Genomic DNA, 22,896 nt, shown 5'->3' with positions numbered 1-22,896 from the left:
CTAGAATGGCCTTCTCAAACTTAATTTCTAATAGGAAGCCTGAACTAAATGTTACATGTTTAAACATGTTCACAACATTTCCCCCATGTTTTAAAGATGCTTTCCAAAAAGTTCCAAGCATTTTTTACCAATGAATATAAAAATTATATCTTACTTTTCTGCAGCAAGGAAGATTCCAGATGCACAGTCTGCTTTAAATTCTGGCTCACATGAATCCAGAAAATAAAGCAATTCCTTCATCATGCCTCGAATATTATTCCCATTTACCAGGGCAAAACTCAATTCCATCGCACGCCTTGCAGGGGGGAGGGAAAAAAAGTTATGATATTTACAGTGGGAATGAAACAAAGAACCAGGTATGTTGTCTTTGAACACCAAGCACTAGTGGATGTACTGATGTCTTTGCATGATCTTATGATCCCAATCTTTGCACATGAGATAACAAAAGTTATCAAATTTATTCTGAACGTTCATCAACACTTTTCTTCAAAAATCCCCAAGAGATATACTACTAAAGACAAAAATGCAGTTTGAGTTCAGCAATCTATTCTATGAAGCTGAAATTTAGAATACTTAGAAGGCTCAAAAAGAGAGGCAAGGGCTTCCCTGGTGGCGCAGTGGTTGAGAGTCCGCCTGCCAACGCAGGGGACACGGGTTTGTGCACCGGTCTGGGAAGATCCCACATGCTACGGAGCGGCTAGGCCCGTGAGCCATGGCTGCTGAGCCTGCGCGTCCGGAGCCTGTGCTCCGCAAAGGGAGAGGCCACAACAGTGAGAGGACCGCGAACCGCAAAAAAAAAGAGAGGCAACAAAATTATTACCCAATGATAATACCTCTGCATTATTCATTAAAAACATGATATATAGTCACCATACTCTCCTTTTATTACATCCACTTTAGTCCAAAGATGATGTAACATAGTTTACATCAAAAGGTACACAGAAGAGTAGAATAAAAACAAACCTTGAGGGCTAAGTGAAATAAGTTAGAGAAAGACAAATATTGTACGGTATCACTCATATGTAGAAGCTAAAAAAAGCTGAATGCACAGAAACAGAGACTAGAATGGTGGTTACCAGGGTCTGAGGGGTGGGAAAAATGGGGAGATGTTGGTCAAAGAGCACAAACTTCCACCTATAAGATGAATAAGTTCTGGAGATTTAATGTATAGCAATGATGGCTATTGTTAATAACAATGTATTATATACTTGAAAGTTGCTAAGAGACTAGATCTTAAATATTCTCACCATGAAAAAGAAATGGTAAGTATGTGATAGGATGCAGGTGTTAACTAATGCTACGGTGATAATCATTTTGCAATAGATAAGTGTGACAAGTCAATGTGATGGACATCTTTAACTTACACAATTATATCTCAATAAAGCTGGGAAAAAAACTGAAAAAGAGAATAAGAGCCATGAAAAGGAAAAAAAGGGTATGTGCTATGAGAGCAAATAGGAGTTTCTAAAACCGCCTATCAAATTTGGCAATGAAGGCAAATATGGACATGTTTTACATATAAAAGTTATAAGGTTACTACAGGCATCTTTTCACATTTGGTCAATAATGTCAAACATGGCATATAATTAACTTTCAAAAATATCAATTTAATCATACTTTCATCTTAGTTAATCTACGAGCAACAAAAATTCAATCCTTACAGAAATGCAATAATAACTAATTCTTACACAGTGCTTAAGTACTTCACATATGTTAATCCAGTTAATCCTGCATATAACCTTCTGAAGTGGGTGCTCTTATATCCACATTTTGCACATGCGACAACTGAAGCACAGGAAGGCTAAGTAACTAGGCAAAGTTTATTAAGGGCAGAGGTAGGATTTGAAATGAGGCTTTCTGGCTCCAGAGTCTAAGCTCCTACTGTTATATAACCTGTCAAAGAGACCCAGGTTCTACTTTTGAAATGCAAAGCTCAGTCATGAGCTATAGAGAAACAACACAATAGAAGTCAGAAAGTCTGATTTCTATTCCCACGTCGGCCATGTCCAAGGGGTAAGGTTTGGAGTAAGTCATTTGATTCCTTTGGTACTGTATTTTAACCTGTTAATTGGGGATAGAAGTAATTGCCTAGTCTCTCTTACTGGCTTGCTCTGAGAACCAACTGAGAGGGTGCTTATAAATCCTTTGCAAAGCACTATGTAAATGTTGTTATTACTGGCTCTAGGTCTTATCTTTAGTTTGCCCAAGCACTTAGCACCTGTTCTTTGCAAATAAAAGGAACACAATTATCAATGAATGTTTGTCAGGTGAATAGTTTCAGAGATCATTTCAAATCTAATTTTTTCTGGTTTGAACAGTAAACCAAAAGTTCACTGAGGCCAACTATAACTAGGTTTTACAAACAACTACAGTTATTCTAAGAAGAGAACCAGTAGAATTACTACATCAAGGAAAAAATATACATGCCTTTTCAAAGTCCTATGTGCTGCCTAAAAGTCATTCCTAGATGCACTGTTCTAAGAAACACGGCCACCTCTAGTATCTTGAAGTACTGTGAGAAAACGTGTGCTGTCAGCAATTTGAGTTTCAGCATTGTGATAAAACACTCAGCCGATGGATCACTCCGTATTTTCATCCTCCAACACACAGAACACAGTACCTCTGTTGAGTAAACATATGCCCAGCTTATCTGTACCTGTTTTACTCATCAAAGAACCAAGGACAACTTCAGTGTGCACTTCAGTATTCCGTACTGGCCTCTTTCATTAATCTAAACTTCTCCTTGCCAATCCTTTCGAAAAAAGGATTTACTCTGTGAAAATAATGACTAAATACATAAATGTCAACATTCTCCCTCTCAAAACTATTACAAAGTTATCAGGTGATGGGTGGGGAGCAGAATTTTCAACAATCTGTTACCGTTTTATTGAGACATCCAAATCTTTTAGACAGTCCACAATGGTGCTTCTGTGCCTCTGTACTGCATTATGATCTGTCTGCACAGTCTTCAACAAAGATGTTAAAGCTACATATCTGGGTGACATAAAGTTGCAGAAGAACAGAATTAAAATGTAAAATTCAGGATAGTTCTCTGCTTACCGACAAAGAAGATGTCCAATGACTAAGGGAAAGCATACATTGTTAAATATTTAAAAGGCAAGACAGATTAGTGAGTAAAATGGAAACACAGTAAAGCCATAAAAAACACTATAATCTAAAGCTCAGATTTAGATTTGTATTCATAGTCTTGGATTTAGATTTGTATTCATGGTCAATTCCATTTAAACTTCTAAAAGTGACTGACTTGATTCTTCCAAACTCTTTGAAATAGTACAACAAAATAAGTATATAGTATGCCTTTTCAGACTCTCTGAGCCCCAAAACACAAGAGGAAATTATTTCAATTTTACCATTTATATTTCCTCTGCTTTTGTTTGATACCAGTACCAAAACTGCCCCTGCAAAAATGAGTTTATGATCCAAGTATTTAAAAATTCTTCTGGAAGGAGAAGATAATTCAGGGTACCATAATGATTATTTCCACATATTTTTCAATCGTAACATGACAAGAAAGAATAGAAGATAATACTGATAAATTCAGCTACTTTAAAAAAGTAGCTGGAGTTCACAAACATGTTCCAGGTTTGCAACTGAAATGTTATATTTTTCTTCTTAATTTAGAGCAGGGGTCAGCAAACTACAGCCTATCTGCAAAAACCCAGCCCTCTGCTGTCTGGTTTGGTAAATCAATTTTTACTGCAATACAGCCATGCTCATCATTTACACAGTCTATGGCTGCTTTCACACCAAGAGGCAGAGGTGAGTAGTTGCCAAATAGACCCTAAGGCCCATGGAGTCTAAAATACTGACCATCTATCTGGTCCCTTACAGAAAAAGTTTGCTGACTCCTAATGCTAAAGTATAAACAGGACTAAAAATTAACTCATGAGGCAAATACTCAAATTCTTATCAAAACAATGTTAAGACCAGACTAAAAATAAAAATCCTGAGTTGAAGTTCTAGATATGTCACTCAATACATGTGTGATCTTGAGCAAAGTCACTCTTGAATACACTGAGTTTATAATAGCCAGATACAAGACATTTTTCAGTTGACTTACCTAATATTCTTGTCGTTGTTCAGTAAGAAACGACCCAGGATATTTATGGCTAGGACCTATAGAGAAACAGCATAGCTTAAAAATTTAGGAAAATCAAATATCTATATTGTTTAAGGGTTACTTTCTGGCCTCTAATAGATGCAAACTATTTAAAGGTGGTAGTTTAGTTAGTACTTCTATAGATAGCTAGCCAAAAAAAAAAAAAAAAAAAAAGAATCTGAAGGCAAACTCCTAAAACCATATTTTACTTCTGCTGAAAGATTGTTTTAAAATTTTTGTATCGTTAGCAGAAAAATAATATTGTTACAGCCTCACTGGAGGGAAATCTGGCAGTAACTATAAATATTTAAAATGAGGAATTCCCTGGTGGTCCAGTGATTAGGACTCTGTGCTACCACCGCAGGGGGCATGGGTTTGATCTCCAGTTGGGGAACTAAGATCCCGCATGCCACATGGTGCGGCCAAATAAATAAATAAATAAATGCTACAAAATGAAAGTATATCCTCTGCTTCAACCATTTCACTTCTAGGAATTTAGCTGACAAATGTACTTGTACATATGCACAAAAATCTACTGCAACACTATCCATAATCACAAATGATAGGAGAGTCCATTAATAGCAAATATGCTACATGTATTATGGCACCTCCATACAACGGAATAGTATGTGACCATTAAAAAGAATAAATCCTGACACATGCTGCGAAATGGATGTACCTTGAAGACATTATACTAAGTGAAATAAGCCAGACACAAACACCCCATATTATATGATTCCATTTATGTGAAATGTCCTGAACAGGCAAATCCATAGACAGAAGGTAGAATGGTGGTTGCCAGGGGTTGGGGGCAGGGGATAAGGGAGAGTTATTGTTTAATAGGTTCATAGATTCAGTTTCGGAAGACCAAATAGTTCTGAAGAAAAATGGTTGTGTAGGTTGCAAAACAATGTGAATGTGCTTAATGCCACTGAACTACAGAGTTAGAAATGGTTAAAATGATAAATTTTATGTTATGAATATTCTACCACAACCTTTTTAAAAATGAGAATGGTCTCTATACATGAATATAAACTAGCTCCAACATGTTTTCACCTAATATGAAATGTGTAAGGTACAGAACAACCTAGATGACAAAAAGAACTATACACAAATACTGCAGTGTAGTTAGTAAATTTGTTTCTTACAAAGCTATGGGTTAGCAATTATTATACTAATAAATGGTTGAAAGAATGAATAAATTTTTGAGGGAGAGTTTTTCCTTACAGAAGAATTCCAATTATCTAATGAGGAAAAACTGATGGAAGTAGAAAGGTATCATTAGAACACCACCCTAATAACTGTTGCAGACAAGATCCTCTGATGGGTACTAAAATGGTGGGTAAAAGTCTGAGGAGAACAGAATATCTGCATAGTGTCAAAGTGTTTCCTCCAAAATATTATAATTACAAAGGGGAAAAAAAACAATTATACAGTGGAGAGACACAGCAGACACCACCTTAACCAAAATATCAAGGTTAACATCACCAGTAATGAGACAAACAGATAGCATGTACCTCCTGATATGAAGCTGAGAAGGGCACACCACTTCTGTGGTAGTCTTGCCAAAAAAGCATAACCTCGAACTAATTATAAGAATATATCGGGGTGGGGGGACCTCCCTGGTGGCAGAGTGGTTAGGAATCCGCCTGCCAATACAGGGGACATGTGTTCGAGCCTTGGTCCACAAAGATCCCACATGCCGCGGAGCAACTAAGCCCGTTTGCCACAACTACTGAGCCTGCGCTCTAGAGCCTGCAAGCCACAACTACTGAGCCCGTGTGCCACAACTACTGAAGCCCCATGCCTAGAGCCCGTGCTCCAAAAAAGAGAAGCCACTGCACACTGCAACAAAGAGTAGCCCCTGCTCACCGCAACTAGAGAAAGCCCGCATGCAACAACAAAGACCCAAAGCAGCCAAAAAATAAATTTAGGAAAAATTTTTTTAAAAAAAGAATATATCAGGAACTTCCCTAGTGGTGCAGTGGTTAGGACTCCGCGCTCCCAGTGCAGGGGGCCTGGGTTCAATCCCTGATCAGAGAACTAGATCCCACACGCATGCCACAACTAAGAGTTCTCATGCCACAACTAAGGAGCCCACATGCCACAACTAAGGCCTGGCACAACCAAATAAAGAAAGAAATATTTTTTTTTTAAAAAAAGAATATATCAGACAGAGCCAAATTGAGGGACATTCTACAAAGTAACTGATCAGTACTCTTCAAAAGTGTCAAAGTCACAAAAAATGAAGGAAAGACAAAGGAAATGTCACAGATTGGAGACTAAGGAGACATGACAATAAATGCAATGTGGGATCAAGGATTAGTCATCAGTAGAAAAACTGGTGAAATCTGAATAAAATCTGTAATATGGTTAATGGTACTGAACCTATATTAACTTCTTAGTTTTGATAATTATACTACAGTTATACAAGATGCTAATATTAGGGGAAGCTGAGCAAACGGTAATATTGGAACTCTGAATTATTTTTGCAACTTCTGTGTATGTCTAAAATTATTTTAAATAAAAAGTTTTTAAAAGTGGGGAAGATAAGAAATACACATGTACAGACACATTTAAATATGGATAAAATATCTCCCAAAAAAAGTACATTAGAAAATGGTGAGAGTAGCACTGACACATTTACACTACCAAATGTAAAACAGATAGCTAGTGGGAAGCAGCTGCATCAGCTTGGTGCTTTGTGACCACCCAGAGGGGTGGGGTAGGGAGGGTGGGAGGGAGACGCAAGACAGAGGGCATATATGTATACATCTAGCTGATTCACATTGTTAAACAGCAGAAACTAACACCATATTGTAAAGCAATTATACTCCAACAAAGATGTTAAAAAAAAAAAGAAAATGGTAACCATATTTCCCACTAGAAAAATTGAGAGTCTACACATAAAAGCTACAGACAGACATCTTCCTCCCTGCATACCTTTTGTACTATTTGAATTCTTTTACTTTGTGTTTATTTCTCAAATAAAAATAAATATTTAGAGAAATGAATTAACTGAAATATGATGTCTTATTTGAAGTGATTGAGCCCAACTCAAATCATGGCTCTAAAAAAAGCTCATTCAGAAATGCTTCCTTGGGACTTCCCTGGCGGTCCAGTGGTTAAGACTCCCCGCTTCCAATGCAGGGGACATGGGTTCGATCCCTGGTCGGGGAACTAAGATCCCATATGCCGCATGGTGTGGTCAAAAATGAAAAAAAAAAAAAAAAAAAAAAGAAAGAAAGAAATAAATTTTTCCTTCACTTAACATTATCTATGTATCTAACCATACCTAAGCTCTTCCAATTTCTATTATAATCAATATTAAGCCTTCAGTGGAGAAAATGATACTTCAGATACCAAAAAAAAGCACTATACATTCTGCATCATTCTTTACTAAAGTTAATTTCCAAATGGAATTCATTTCCAAAATGCAAGTCAATTATTTTAAATAAAATGTTTAGAGAAGAAAAGATTAAAAAGACTTACTCGCAGTCCACTCTCTGACTTAATATCCATGATAGTCAAAACCGTTTCATAAAGAATAGCATTTCCTACATTTTTACTAGTCTCTGTATTAGTGGCAACCTGAAAAGACACAGAGGGAGTTACAAAAGTGACAAAACAATGTTTTCAAAAAATATCCAGAGGTAACAGGAGACATTTTGTGACTGATTACAGCCACCAATGAGAAAACACAAATAAAAATTGCTCCATATAATCACAATCATTCTACTCCCTGCTTTACTAAAATGAGTGTTTACTTAAATGCAAGTTTTGGTCTACTCACCTGTGCTAATATATCATTCATAGCTTCACTTGAGTCATCATCATTTCGTCCTAAAATTCTTAATAACCGCAAAATTCGTACCTAATGTGCAAAATATGACAAATGTCAACAAATTCCACCTGGTACAAAGGAACTTCGCTTGATATGAAATTCAAATAACTTAAATGAAGTCGTAGATCCCAATAGAAATGGTAAAATTCAAACAGAAGAAATTTAAACACTATCTTTAGAGAAGTTATACATGGTTCTATGTCTTAATGAAGTTATTAGACAACCCACACTTTGACACTTCACAACCAAAGGATACCACCACCTGCAGAGCTGTATTATATTGGTAAATCAAGTTTCCATGTAGTATATGATTTGACTATTACAACTATAATTTTATCCTATTAACCTCATACAGAATTGTGTCACTATTCATTTGTTAATGTAATTAGTTTAACCAATTAACTACCAAATCTCTACCCAACACAAACATTAGAGGAAGGAAAAATCTATTCCAAAATATATCATTTATCCAAAACTTTCTTTCAACCTCACCTGCAAAAAGGGGTCACTGATCCCAGAAACATCATGTTCTGGTGAATATCCGGACATGATGAGGTTCTTTAGAATACGAACTAACTGGGGCACAAGCTGCGGGGAAGAGAGATACATCAAAAAACAGTGAACATCAAAGAATTTCTCATGAATAGGAAGGTAATTTGACTTAGAAAAAGGATGCAAGGGTCTGAGTCCAAGCAAATTCTACTGATACAATATACTAGTATACTGTTGATGTTTGATAAATATAACTTAGGAGTATTTTGACCAAGAACTCAAGAAGGAATATCTGAATTAAAAACAAACCAGATATTTTTACTCCAGAGTTATACATGCAAAGGTACTATAAATAACAGTAGGTTGGAAAGCCTCTGAGAACCAAGTAAAACAGGTACCTATGGGGCATATTGCATTTCTGCTTCTATAGGACTTGACACACCTAGGTTGCACAAATATATTCAGTTTTTAATACATTCAACACGTGGATATAAAATGTTATCACACCCAAAATACTGGTGATTTTATTAAAATTATAGTCTTAAAACAAACTATCTCAAATAGAGAAAAAAATTCTCTCCTCTTAATATTTGGCTAGTTATATCCCTTTCTAACAAACAACAGGGAATACAAAAGCCTCCAACATTGACTAAGTGGAAAAGACACATGAAAAATTGTATCCTTCACTTTAGGAAGACAGCAAGGCCATGAACGATGTCCTTTTCCTATTCTTAACTCATACGACACAAATTTAGGTAAAATTTAATTTCAGCACCTAATTATACATTTGTTGCCTGTCTTATCTCACTAATGAAACTATACATTCCTTATGGTCAGAATGCCCTTCTTCTTTTTACTCTGTCCATTAGACTGACTCACAGAACATAATAGAGGCAATTTTACTGCCAAGCTGAACTTAAAAATGCTTTAAATATTATCATTCCTTTCAAACTCTGTTGATCAATCATTTAAGGTTAAAACCCTATTCCAAAATGTTTGCCACAATAAGAACATTTCCAGTCTCTAACTACAAACTCAATTTAGCTATATAAACAACTCTAATCACCTAACATTAAGAAGTGTCCAAAGCAAAATGAATCACTTCTCTTTGGGAGGCAGTCAAAAGAGCCCCAACTTTGCTGCAACTCAATTATTTTTTTCTCATCGTATTTGGATTCCTCCCTACTCTCCAATTCTAAAAGGGGATCAAGACTGAAACAAAAGCCAAGCTCTGCCCAATGTACACACTCAAAACATTTACAACACTAAGTCTACTGCTAAATACAAGACAACATAATCTGTGGGAATTTAAATAAGTTTGGCCCTAACACTTCAATTAAGCACTTCATAAGTCACCTAAACAAAAATCTAATTTGGACAACTCCAAGATTAATTAAATTAAAATCTAAGCTATAATGACCTGTAAATTCTAAACAGAATCCTCATTAAATCTGTCAACTGTGGACAGATTCATATCAGAGGTCAGAATAATATAACTTTATAAACTGCTTTAAAATGTAATAAAACCAGGATCATCTAGTTACCAAGCTCTGCACAAAAAGTGCTCGCCTTGCATACTTCCCAATGGTCTCCTTTTTTGTACTACCCATATCCTCAATTACTTTTTTTTTTTTTTTTTTTTTTTTTGTGGTACGCGGGCCTCTCACTGTTGTGGCCTCTCCCATTGTGGAGCACAGGCTCCGGACGCGCAGGCTCAGTGTCCATGGCTCACGGGCCCAGCCGCTCCGCGGCATGTGGGATCTCCCCGGACTGGGGCACGAACCCGTGTCCCCTGCATCGGCAGGCGGACTCTCAACCACTGCGCCACCAGGGAAGTCCCCAGAAACCAGATTTTAAAAAGTAATTGAGGGGCTTCCCTGGTGGTCCAGTGGTAAGGAATCTGCCTTCTAATGCAGGGGACACAGGTTCGATTCCTGGTCGGGGAACTAAGATCCTTCATGCCACAGGGCAACTAAGCCTGCGCCACAACTACTGAGCTCACGTGCCTCAATGAGAGAGCCCTCATGCCACAAACTACAGAGCCCATGCAGCCTGGAGCCTGCGTGCCACAAGCAGAGAGAGAAAACCCCGCACACCACAACTAGAGAGAAGCCCATGCACCGCAACGAAGAGACAGTGCACCGCAAAGAAAGATCCCGCATGCCGCAACTAAGACCTGACGCAGCCAAAATAATTAATTAATTAATTAATTTTTAAAAAACCTGGTTTCTGTCTCAGAGAAGTCCTTTTTCCTTCAGCTACTAAACTCACACCACATAAGAGCACCCCGGGACAAAAAGCACAAATGTCTAAGTGTTCAGCATACAAATTCCTGGAACCCAGCTTTACTTTTCAGACAAAAATGCAAGTTACTAAAACTGATGACAAGACAAACAAAATAAAATGACAAAGGGAAAGGCTGCAGCCATGAAAATCAGTTGATGCCCACCCACTCAATCTCAAAAAACTTTTAATATTCCAAAACTTCAAGGCAAGATTGAGGGCAAGTAAGGGGGAAATTAAAGCTCTAAGTCTGAACTGAAAGTTCAGAAGTACGTACGGAGCTTTTTAAAGTATGAGGTTACCCACACGGCTCTAAAATATCTGCTTCAAGAAGCAGTGTTTGGCGTCAAGGATCCAAACTGATCTGGAACTGCCAGCACCAATGGGAAACTGCTCAAAGTTTCTCAAGTGAAGACAAAGGAAAGGCAGAGAAGGAGGCTTACAAATCAGGAAAGGCTGCAACTGAAATCCAAGGCTGACTTTGGAGTCAGGAGTTTAAGTTACAAGACAAAACCTGGACTGGGAAGTTAGCCAAAAATACTACGACAAATAACATAGTATTAAGCACAGCTTCAGCATCAGTATATTTTTAAAAGCCACATTTGTGGATGGATACACAAAAGCCACTAAGGACCTAATGCCAGCATGCACCATCTAAAAGAGGGTTAATTCTTACCTTTTCATTCTAACATACAGCAGGATTCCAAACAGACAACAGGAACAAAACATACAAAGCAAGCATTAGGGACAGATACAGGCAGGCCTCATACTATTTTATAATAATTTAATCAATACATGAACATCTAAGGGGGCAAAAAAGCCCCCCAAAAAAGAGCTGCTATTAGAGCTTCATTAGATCTAAAGTTCAAAGAGTAAGCCCAATTTATGGAGTGATCAGCACCCTATAAAAGGAACTGAATGCATGTAATTACCCAAAGAACAGTCTTTCTCTGAGTCCTCCTGACTAGTGCCTTCTAAACGTAAGTGGAGAAAAAAATTTCCACTTCAGAATGCTCTAAGAAAGGGAGGGAGGGACTTAAGAAAGCTAGAGACTTCCATCACTGGAGTCACCACAGCGTAAAAATAGTGGGGGACACTATGTTAGATAAAAGTAATGTCAAATTTCAGTTTGCAGTTTTCACCTTAAAAAAAAAAATTACTTGCCTTAAACTACACACACACACACACACACACACACACACACACACACACACACACACACACACATATCTCCTGTGTGTAATGTGACCTCAGGTTACATTTCCTAACTTCAATGTGAAAACAGCAGATAAAAGCACATGAGAGACTGGTGTGTCTGCCAACAATGAGAGAAGACGTCTATCATGAAAGGGAAAACACTGCACTATTGCCAGTTCTTATATGCCTAAGTCTGGCTTCCAGCCCTACCACACAGCAGGGCTGTTTAAGTCCTTTATTCAGCTCCACAGCTTTCTTTCAAAAGAAAATTCATAGGTGAGAAAATCATGTACTTTTCAGGAAAACCATTTTCAATCAAGAAAGGCTTAGATATACCAAACGGCACCTACCTTTCTGAAATGTGCAAGCATGTCTGGGCTTCGCTCACACATTTCTGTGAGGAGGACTACAGAAGTGTGAAGGACACCTGAAAGAAAAGAACCAATGAAAACTAAAAATGAGGCTCTATTATTCAACTTCATAGTACAGGGCTTTGAGTTCTGAAGGTCAATTCCAAAAGGAGAGCTGCTATTTTTGTTTTTTAATCTCTCAAAGAATCTAAGCATTGAGGTGAATACAAAGAAGGTATTAATAGATACCTGCTGATTTAATACTGGTGATGTCAATCAAAACAGAATATTCTAAAGTTATATGACCAAAATAATTGCTAAAAAATGAGAACCAATACACATGTCTCTACATTTGAGAATAGCCATAAAGACATGCTCCTAGTCAATATAAACTGGACATCACCTGCTCCAGACTTAATAAGCTCTTACCTGAGTTTTGATATTTCAAGAAGAAAAATCTTACAAAGATTTTAAATTTCCAGATAAAATATATGAAAAACCCAAGGTAGTTGTGAATGAAAAAGTAAATTTGCTTGGTCAAGAGTGAGTGAAAAGAATCACACACCATACTTTTCACTAAATAATAAATAAGTACCCTAAACATTCATTTGTTCAACAAGTATATTTTGAGTCTTCTAGGCACAGGACTGCATTAATCAAATTAAATACACGTTACCATTTTTTCTCTTAGCATTTAGGACACAAGAATTTTCTTCACTCAGAACTTGTTTCACTGACTTCAAAATAAGAATAAAATGCTCGGTAAAGAACTGCCACATTTCATTTAATTTCTCTCAAGCTTTATAAAAATATATCTGGGTACCCATTACAAATTCCTGTTACAAGTAACCTAAAAGTAGTTTCACAAATCTTACACTACTACGGCAAAGCAATAAAGAAATAACTTTTTCTTCTATTATAAAATAGCCAGGAATTCAAAGCGTTTTACACATGAAAATCAAGGCTAGGATCATTTGTAATTACACTATTACTTAATATAGTATTTTTAATATAGTAAAAGAGGCCCAGAAATGAAAAACAAGCTTACTATAAAGGAATCAATCTCTAATTACAAAAACTAGGATATGGGAGTAGAAGAGAGATTCAACCCATTAGCCCTTCCTGGAAAAGTGTCCAAGCACAGTAGAAAGGTGAGTCCACTGCATGAGAGAGAAGGCCAACACTGCCTGAAGCCTGTTCTCTTCCCCCTTCTCCCTCAGTACTTCAAGAGTGCATCTAAATCATATTACCATGGTTCTTTTCATTCAATAAATTTTTTGTTGCTGGTAAGAACATCTCCATAAGTTCAGGAACCTTCCTGATGACATGAACAGCACAAAGTGCTGCCTATAAAAAACATAAAAAGGACAAAAGAAGATTTATTTTAATTAAGTCAGGACAACCAATCTTATAAACAACAAAACCTTATCAACTAGTTCACCTACATGAAAAAAGAAAGGAGTTAGGTATCAGATTTATTATTTATTATTATCAGACTTACTAGTTATTAACTGGTTAGGGCTTTCCAACTTATACTTAATGCATTAACGAGAACTTCTAACTCACCTGTCTCTTTGGTCATATATTACCAAATAAGTGGACAAAAGCTTTCTCGACTAGACGATGGTTAACACAAACTTATCAAACATGCTAAACATAATTTATGTGGAGTTTTGCAAAGTAAAAAATAAAGACTTGCATCTGTGATAATCATTCTTCTGAGTAAAAAGACCAAAAGGTTTTATAAAAACATTATGCAATTGAAAGATATATATACTGCAGATGCTTTAAATCTGCTGCTGCTTTTAATAATACCTATACTTTCCCCAATTCGCTCTCTACTGAAATCAGAAAATCATTTGAAAGTTACTTAGGATCTTAGTTAAACACCTCTCAGTTAGCTAGTCTCTACTGAAGAAACTTGTTCACAGGAAAGAAAGACATTCAAAGACTGATTTTGGTTAAACACCCCCACCCTAGGCAAAAGGAACCATAACTACTATTTGTTGGAATTGAATAACATAAAAGTTCAGATACATTAACAAGAAAAGATTTCAGCTAATTCTTCCCATGCTACAGTTGGGGGAAACAATTTTTTTCCCTAATCTGTAGGAACTATTTTATTTAATAATTATTAATCTTTATTAATATTTAATTAATCTTTCTGAACAAAAGCAGCCCACACACTTTTTAAGAGAAAAGACTGGCTTTGGTCTATAGCCATCATTAACAGTGCATGATCCTGGAAAACAGCTTGGCCCTTTCAACAGCTTTGTCTCACACCATTAATATAGAGGCACAATAAACGCCAACCAGATGATATTATGTGACTCACTTCTAAAGTCCTAAATTTTACCCTCTGTTTATGAAGGTTTTAGGAGTCAAGCACAATAAAATAACAACAAAATGTTTATATCAACAAATAAAAGCAAATAAGTGAATAAGATCACTGTCTTCCATTACTATTCCATTTAGATATATCAATTTTAGGAAGTATGTTCTAAATCATTCCCTAATAATTATCTAGGTCCCAATGGAACTGCATTTCCAAGATTCAAAGGCCCTAATACAAAGACATGGGCACAAAAATAAATTTGTAAAGATCTGTTCATTATCACTTTGTTTAATACTGTTTAGAATCAGGTAATTTAGGAAGTAATTAGGTATGCCATCTAGGGTCCAATAACATTTGCTTGTTTATAAATCATTTCCTTGAAAAAATGACAAATTAAGAAAATTAAAGTGTTCACAATCACTTATTAATTGGAGAGTTAAATAGCAATTAAAAAATCACCTCCGAAATTAGTATAAAAAAAGATTTTGATTTATAAACAACTGATTCATATATAATCATTTAAAATACATTTACTGCACAGGGAAAGATAAGTCATATTATCATCTGAGCTTTCAAAAATGAATAATCTGCCTTCTCATCTCCATAATACTCCCTAAACCAAACGCAGACATTCGGTTTCATGGAAAGTTACCTTTTTTCTTAAGTAAGAGTTGGAGGTTTTCAGGAGTTTCTCTACCTCTCCTGCAAGATCTCTGCACATCTCTGAGGAGCCCATGCAGCCGAGGGTACAAAGTGCTAGCCCCTGTACATACTGCGTGCTATGATTAAGATCACTGCAAAAGAAAGAAGGTGGCAGAAATGAACATGCCCTGCCTGATGCTCCCCATGAAGAAGCTTCACAATCTAACGAGGTAGCTCTGAACGATTCATGATTTCTCTAATATGTAAAATATTTATTAGGATTATTTTTGCAAAAAGTGTTTATTCTAACTTTATTACAAATTACAACACAGCAAACTGACAGTCTGTTCTACATACTTGCAACCCAATGTTTCCAAATACCAAAGCAACATAAACTGGACAACATGCTATCTGTTGGATGTTAAAAGACAACTCTCTTTAGGAAACTCAGCAAACCACTGAAAGTAAAAACTAGCAATGACAGAATATGAAGCACAACTGTATATATAAAAGATTTTAATATGCTCTATTACTAACTACAAAAAAAGTAATACAGTAACCAAAACCTTAAAAAAAAATCAGAAAACAATCTCTACTGCTAGAGCATTTAAGATGACTTAAACATCACAACAGAAACACTCTATACTATATACTCTATACTTAAACACTCTATACTCTAAATACTATACCATAAGGTCTTTGATCTTATGATATACTATTAACCTTGATGTTACATTAATTTTTACACTTTTATTTGTTCAAAAGAAGAAAAAGATAGCTAATTCATCATAAACTAACCTAGATGTTTACAGTGAGGCTCAGTATCTAGTGATACAGATACAAAAAATTCTATTTCTAACAGGCATTGATTACTGTACAAAATTATTTCTAAACCAGCCTGAAGTATACTTTCAGAAAAGCTGAAATATTAAAAGCTTGAACCAGTAAACTCATTTATATATTATAACCAACTCTTACCATTCAGAAGCTGAATTATTATGTTGAGTTATGCTACTTCCACCAGCTTTAAGAGCATTTTAAAATCGTTTAGCTCAGTGGTTCTCAAACTGTGATTAAAGAATCTCTGGAAGTCCCCAAAACTGTTTCAGGGGGTCCATGAAATACAAACTATTTCCACAATACTAACTCATTATTTGTCAGCTTTATTGACACCCGCACTGATAGTGCAAAGGCAATGGTGGGAAAAACTATGGCACGTTAGCACAAATCAGGGCAGAGGCACCAAACTATAACAGTAGTCACTGCATACACTGCCACACACTTAGAGTGAAAGAAGGGAGGGAGGGAGGGAGTTTCACTTAATACTGCCCATGACAAAGCAGTAAAAATGATTAGTTTTATTATACATTGACTTTTTTTTTTTTTTTTTTTTTTTTTAGCCACGCTGCACAGCTTGCAGGATCTCAGCTCCCTGATCAGGGACTGAACCCGGGCCACTGCAGTGAAAGCCCAGAATCCTAACTACTAGGCCACCAGGGAACTCCCATAGACCTTGACTCTTGAGTGCACATTTTTTAACATTCTGCGTGACAAAATGGAAAGTATGCATAAAGTACTTCTGATGCATACTGGAGTAAAGTGGCAATCTCAGAGAAAAGCACTTGTGTATTTGTTTCATTGGCAAGCTAAACTACAAACCAGCTACTTTTAAAATGAACATCATTCTTATTTGAAAAATAACTGACAACTATAATTATTAAGATGTGATTATTTGCCAAACATTTTCTGGAAGAAGAGCCAAGTAAGCTTATCACTTCAAGAGCAATAAGTGACAATATTTGTTGCCAATGATAAAATCTAAGCTTTGAAGTGAAAATTAGAATTTTGGAATATTTGTATTGCCACCATGAACCTGACAGTCTATCAATACTTTAAAACTCAGTGAACCAATTTTCTCCAATTGCCTTAAGCATGATGTTTAAAAAGCATGCAAGGGCTTCCCTGGTGGTGCAGTGGTTGAGAGTCCGCCTGCTGATGCAGGGGACATGGGTTCGTGCCCTGGTCCGGGAAGATCCCACATGCCGCGGAGCAACTAAGCCCGTGAGCCATGGCCGCTAGGCCTGCGCGTCCGGAGCCTGTGCTCTGCAACGGGAGAGGCCCGCATACCGCAAAAAAAAAAAAAAAAAAAAAAGCATGCAAGAGTAAAAGATTCATTCAAAGTGTAAGACAGACCAATAGGTTTTAATACAACGAAGAACCAAACTTCACTGATATGGTTTCAGACTCCACATTGTAATTAACCCTAAAGAAACTACCACTTGTGGAGTTTTGATATACTATCATAGAACATTATCCATAGTTATCTGAAAGGTTATTAAAGTCCTCTTTCTTTTTAAAACTACATTATCTGTGAAAGGCTAGATCTTCATATACTTAATCAAAACATAACGTAAGAAACTGAATGCAGAAGCAAATATGAGCATCTAGCTTCTAGTTTTCATTAGGTTAGATATTAAAGAGATTTACAAAATTGTAAAATAATGCCATTCTTCTCACTGAAATTGTTCTTGTTCTGGAAAATAATTTTTCATAAAAAAATTTATTTCTGTTAACATTGTAATGGGTTCATTATTGGTCATTTTATTTTTTTTATTTATTTATTTTGGTAATTTTAAATGAACTAAATGGTTTTAGGCTTCCCTGAAGAACAAAGAAAGGAAAGGAAACAGAAGGTAAAGTGTCAATCAGTCAGGTTTGCTACTGTCTACCAATTTGAATATTTAAGATAAAAATTACTGATAAAATAAAGTTTAACTTAACTATGGCTTTAACATTTAGTGTCATAGTTCCCAAGAGTATTTAGTTGACTCTTCAATCATTTTTCAATGATTAAGAATATTTGCATAATGCAAGCTCTTAAAGTATTATATTTAATTTTTAAAGATTTAATTCCAAGATCATTAATGTCAGAGTTTTTCTAGGCCAATGAATAATGAGGTAAACATTCATAATTAAACAGAAAAACTGTTGGTATGTATGATACCCCAAAATCAAAATGCAAAAAACCCTCACAAATAAAAAAGCCCATTCATTAACAGATTAAAAAAACACACAGGGGACTTTCCTGTGGTCCAGTGATAAAGAATCCGCCTTCCAATGCAGGGGACGCGGGTTCAATCCCTGGTTGGGGGACTAAGATCCCACATGCCGCAGGGCAACTAAGCCCATGCACCACAACTACTGAGCTCGTGTGCCTCAATGAGAGAGCCCACGTGCCACAAACTACACAGCCCAGGCACCCTGGAGCCCATGCGCCACAACTAGAGAGAGAAAGAGAGAGAAAACCCATAGGCCACAACTAGAGAAGACCACACGCCACAACAAAGATCCCACACCACAATGAAAGATCCCACATGCCTCAACAAAGACCCCACATGCGAAGACCCCACGTGCTGCAACTGAGACCCAACGCAGCCAAAAATAAAGAAAATAAATTTTTAAAAAAACCCTGAATTATCCAAAGTCCTTTAACTGAGCTTAAACTGAAGTGACAGATCAATTCCCAACTATTATTAGCTCTCTCCTAAATTCACTTGGGGCTTAGCTGGGTCTCATGAAAATTAAACACAAAGATTCCTTCTTTGCCTGTATGCCTATTCTTCAATTTTTATCAAGCTACAAACCTATACTTGAGTTTGGTATTAAGTCTCTAATATGAACTTGCTGCTAGGCAGAACTGCCAAATTATCAGCATATGATTGAAAGCTTGAATAATAAGGGCACAGAGCATGCAAGAACAAAAATTAAAGAAACTTTCAGAGGCCTGTCCAGAATAAATGTGTGAAGTCACATTAAACATCTAAAATGTAACCTCCATGACACCAAGGATTTCTGTCCATTTTTTTCATTCTCCATCCCCAAAGCTCATAACACCTCCTGGCATACAACAGGTATACAATAAATATTTGTTGAATAAATGAATCAACTTAGTATTTTCATTATTAATATTTATTTCAAGACCAAAAAAAACAAGATTCTCCCAAATTAAGTCACAGAGTCAATGTATTTACATGACACACTCTATATTTACAAGCAATCATAATTATCATTTTGAAATTTTTTATTATCCATTGAGAAATTTTAAATTATAATTTTTACCACAGCAAAATATATGAGTTCAGTGTCTTCAAATTCATCACCTATATCCCCGATTCTACTTTCTGTCAAATACACAAATACTATAAATGAAAAAGAAATCTAAAAAAGGAGATTAAACCAATAGACAAACCAAAACCAAATCAAAACAAACCAAAAAGTACCTTTAATCAATATGGCTATCAGAACTTCCATAACTTTCTTTTTTTTCTCTTAAATTTATTTATTCAATTTATTTATTTTTGGCTGCGTTGGGTCTTTTTTTGCTGCACGTGGGCTTTTTCTCTAGTTGCGGTGAGCAGGGCCTACTCTTCGTTATGGTGTGTGGGCTTCTCATTGCGGTGGCTTCTTTAGTTGCAGACCACGGGCTCTAGCCACGAGGGCTTCAGTAGCTGTGGTTTGCGTGCTCTAGAGCGCAAGCTTAGTAGTTGTGGTGCACGGGCTTAGTTGCTCCGCAGCATGTGGGATCTTCCTGGACCAGGGCTCGAACCCATGTCCCATGCACTGGCAGGTGGACTCTTAACCACTGCGCCACCAGGGAAACCCTGACACTTCCATTACTTTCTAACAGAAATTTATTATAAGAGAGATACTGAGGGGGCTTCCCTGGTGGCACAGTCATTGGGAATCCACCTGCCAGTGCAGGGGACATGGGTTTGAGCCCTGGTCAGGGAAGATCCCACATGCCGCAGAGCAACTAAGCCCATGCGCCATAACTACTGAGACTGCACTCTAGAGCCCTCAAGCCACAACTACTGAGCCCGCATGCCTAGAGTCTGTGCTCCACAACAAGAGAAGCCACCACAATGAGAAGCCCGCGCACTGCAACAAAGAGTAGCCCCCACTCGCTGCAACTAGAGAAAGCCCACGCGCAGCAACGAAGACCCAACACAGCCAAAAATAAATCAATTCTTTTAAAAAAAAGAGAGAGATACTGAGAACTGTTAATTCCCTACTCCTGGTTCCTCTAATTTCTCCAGAATGGCAAGCATTAACTTTGTAAGTTAAACACATAACTGGACTAGTAAATCAGTAAAGGACCCATTAGAGAAAAAAGGACTTATACACAAAAATTCACAGGGCTAAATATAATTCCCAGCAACTGAAATCTGGGATTAGACTGCTGACAAGCAAGACCTCTCTTTTTACCTTTAAATGGTATTTATTAAGAATATACACTGGTAATTATTTAATAAACACAATGTTTCATTATTCATGGTATTCAAAAAAATATATAAGAAAGCTCAGATTTACCAATGCTCTTTCTATTCTATGAAAGTCCAAATGCTTATTCATGGCTAAATAGTTGCTATGACTCAAGATGGACAGCAATACCTTCATTTAGTTAAATTATCCCCTACAGAAGTTTGTTTTAATTTATGTATTTATTTTTATTTTTGGCTGTGTCGGGTCTTCGTTTCTGTGCGAGGGCTTTCTCTAGTTGTGGCAAGCGGGGGCCACTCTTCATCGCAGTGCGCAGGCCTCTCACTATCGCAGCCTCTCTTGTTGCGGAGCTCAGGCTCCAGACGCACAGGCTCAGTAGTTGTGGCTCACGGGCCTAGTTGCTCTGCAGCGTGTGGGATCCTCCCAGACCAGGGCTCAAACCCGTGTCCCCTGCATTACCAGGCAGACTCTCAACCACTGAGCCACCAGGGAAGCCTCCTACAGAGGATTTAATCCTTTGCTTAGCCTCTTTACATATAAGCTATAGAACCAAAAGCAGCTCAAATACATTCTAGACAGTAAATATAAAATCAGTAAATAGAAGCTTTTGATGTCTTATTATAAAAAAGACCTAAAAGTACAAAGTAGTTTTTGGAAGAAAGAAATTAAGACTTACTTCTTGATACAGTTGGTCATGAGAAGATGGACATCTTGTCTTTCATCTAACAGCAGCATTGCCCCTAGATAGCCAATGCGTTTGTCTGTGAATTTCTGAGAGGCAATAAGCTTGAGGCATTCCAACTACAAATAAAAAATAAATAAATAAATAATTTTTTAAAAGAAAGAAAGAAAAAAGGAAAAGAAAAAAATTAAGAAATTGCTACCATAATCAGGAAAGCAATGTTTTTAACCCAGAGTCAATGGTTAACTAAAGTACATAGGTATAACCTGTATCATCAAAACACCTAAATAAAAGGCAAAGGTTTAAGATCGTTCAATATCTTGATAATAATAATCAAGTTCTGGAATAGATCATCTTGTCAAGGTCCTATGGTATTTGCCATCCAAATAATCTGTGAAGTTTACCTTAGATCTACATATTCATACAAACTACTAAAGTGTTGTCATAAAGTTTTAATAAACCTAATTCTTAATTCCCAGGTTATATTAAGTGAGCACCAAGCTCATGTGTGTATTTAATATCTGGTTCCTATTTTGAATATCAAAAACTCAGTAACTGGAAACATACCAAAGTGCCAAACAGTGTCCTAAACACCAGGAATGTACAACTGAAGAAGAGATAGACAATAACTAACTTTAACATAATGTGGAAAGTGCTACATTTAGGGCTCGAACCAAGTACTATGGAGAGGTGAGGTTTTAGGAATCAAATACAGAAGTAAACAAATACACACAAGCCAGAGGAAAACCCAGTAATGGAATTAACCTAAAATGTTTTATATGATTTCTTCTTTACATAATTCTTCTTTACACAATCCTCAGAGCTTAAGAATCCGTGTAGTTATTTACAATAGCCAACGCATGGAAACAAGCCAAGTGCCCATCAACAGATGATTGGTTTAAGATGTGGTGTGTGTGTATGTGTATAAAAATATATATGTGTATATATATATATATATATATATAATGGAATATTAGTCATAAAAAAGAATGAAATAGTACCATTTGCAGCAACATGGATGGACCTAGAGATTATCATATTAAGTGAAGTAAGTTAGAGAAAGACGAACTTTATATGATATCACTTATATATGGAATCTAAAAAATAATACAAATGAATCTATTTACAAAACAGAAACAGACTCCGGAAATAGAAAACTTATGGTTACCAAAGGGGAAAGAGAGAGGGAGAGGGATAAACTGGAGTAATTAACAGATACAAACTACTATACATAAAATAGATAAAGAACAAGGATTTACTGTATAGCACAGGAAACTATATTCAGTATCTTGTAATAACTTATAATGGAAAATAATCTGAAAAAAAAAATATAAAACTCAATCACTTTGCTATACACCTGAAACAGACAATATTGTAAATCAACAATACTTCAATTTAAAAGTCCTTGTATTTAAACAGTTTGTCTCTCTAATTAGCCTTTCTTTTTTTAAGATTTTATTTTTTTTTTTAATTTTTTTAACATCTTTATTGGAGTACTTAGCCTTTCTTGAACATCACAGTCGCTCTGATATACTTTATCATTCCATCTTGGATAACAAGGAAGAGGCCAAACATTCCCTCTCGGGCAGTGGTTTACAAAGGATATACACAAGTTAGACTCTTCAAGAGGGGTTTTTCAAACTATGCTCCCATTTAGAATCACTGCATTCC

The 22,896-nt window shown here is 36.4% G+C and overlaps 1 protein-coding gene and 1 non-coding gene across 4 annotated transcripts in view; both read right to left on the bottom strand.

Annotated features, from left to right (window-relative positions):
- Positions 1-22,896, bottom strand: part of AP1G1 (adaptor related protein complex 1 subunit gamma 1) — a 79,162-nt gene that overhangs the window by 18,133 nt on the left and 38,133 nt on the right. For all 3 annotated transcript variants that reach the window (XM_059043929.2, XM_067020187.1, XM_067020188.1), the window contains 10 exons: positions 21,220-21,344; positions 15,274-15,415; positions 13,537-13,633; positions 12,287-12,363; positions 8,457-8,552; positions 7,914-7,994; positions 7,613-7,711; positions 4,082-4,137; positions 2,881-2,994; positions 155-295 (listed from right to left, as the gene is read on the bottom strand). In XM_059043929.2, the coding sequence (XP_058899912.1) occupies positions 155-295; positions 2,881-2,994; positions 4,082-4,137; positions 7,613-7,711; positions 7,914-7,994; positions 8,457-8,552; positions 12,287-12,363; positions 13,537-13,633; positions 15,274-15,415; positions 21,220-21,344 (1,028 nt within the window). The remainder of the gene's footprint in view (positions 1-154; positions 296-2,880; positions 2,995-4,081; positions 4,138-7,612; positions 7,712-7,913; positions 7,995-8,456; positions 8,553-12,286; positions 12,364-13,536; positions 13,634-15,273; positions 15,416-21,219; positions 21,345-22,896) is intronic.
- On the bottom strand, positions 2,524-2,609 carry LOC131745646 (small nucleolar RNA SNORD71). The gene has a single exon (XR_009332381.1). It is a non-coding gene; the product is annotated as a small nucleolar RNA SNORD71 (small nucleolar RNA).

Source organism: Kogia breviceps, chromosome 18 (assembly GCF_026419965.1).
Source record: "Kogia breviceps isolate mKogBre1 chromosome 18, mKogBre1 haplotype 1, whole genome shotgun sequence".
Taxonomy (NCBI): Eukaryota; Metazoa; Chordata; class Mammalia; order Artiodactyla; family Physeteridae; genus Kogia; species Kogia breviceps.
The sequence above is the reverse complement of the archived record's forward strand: the minus strand, read 5'-3'. Positions and strand labels throughout refer to the sequence as shown.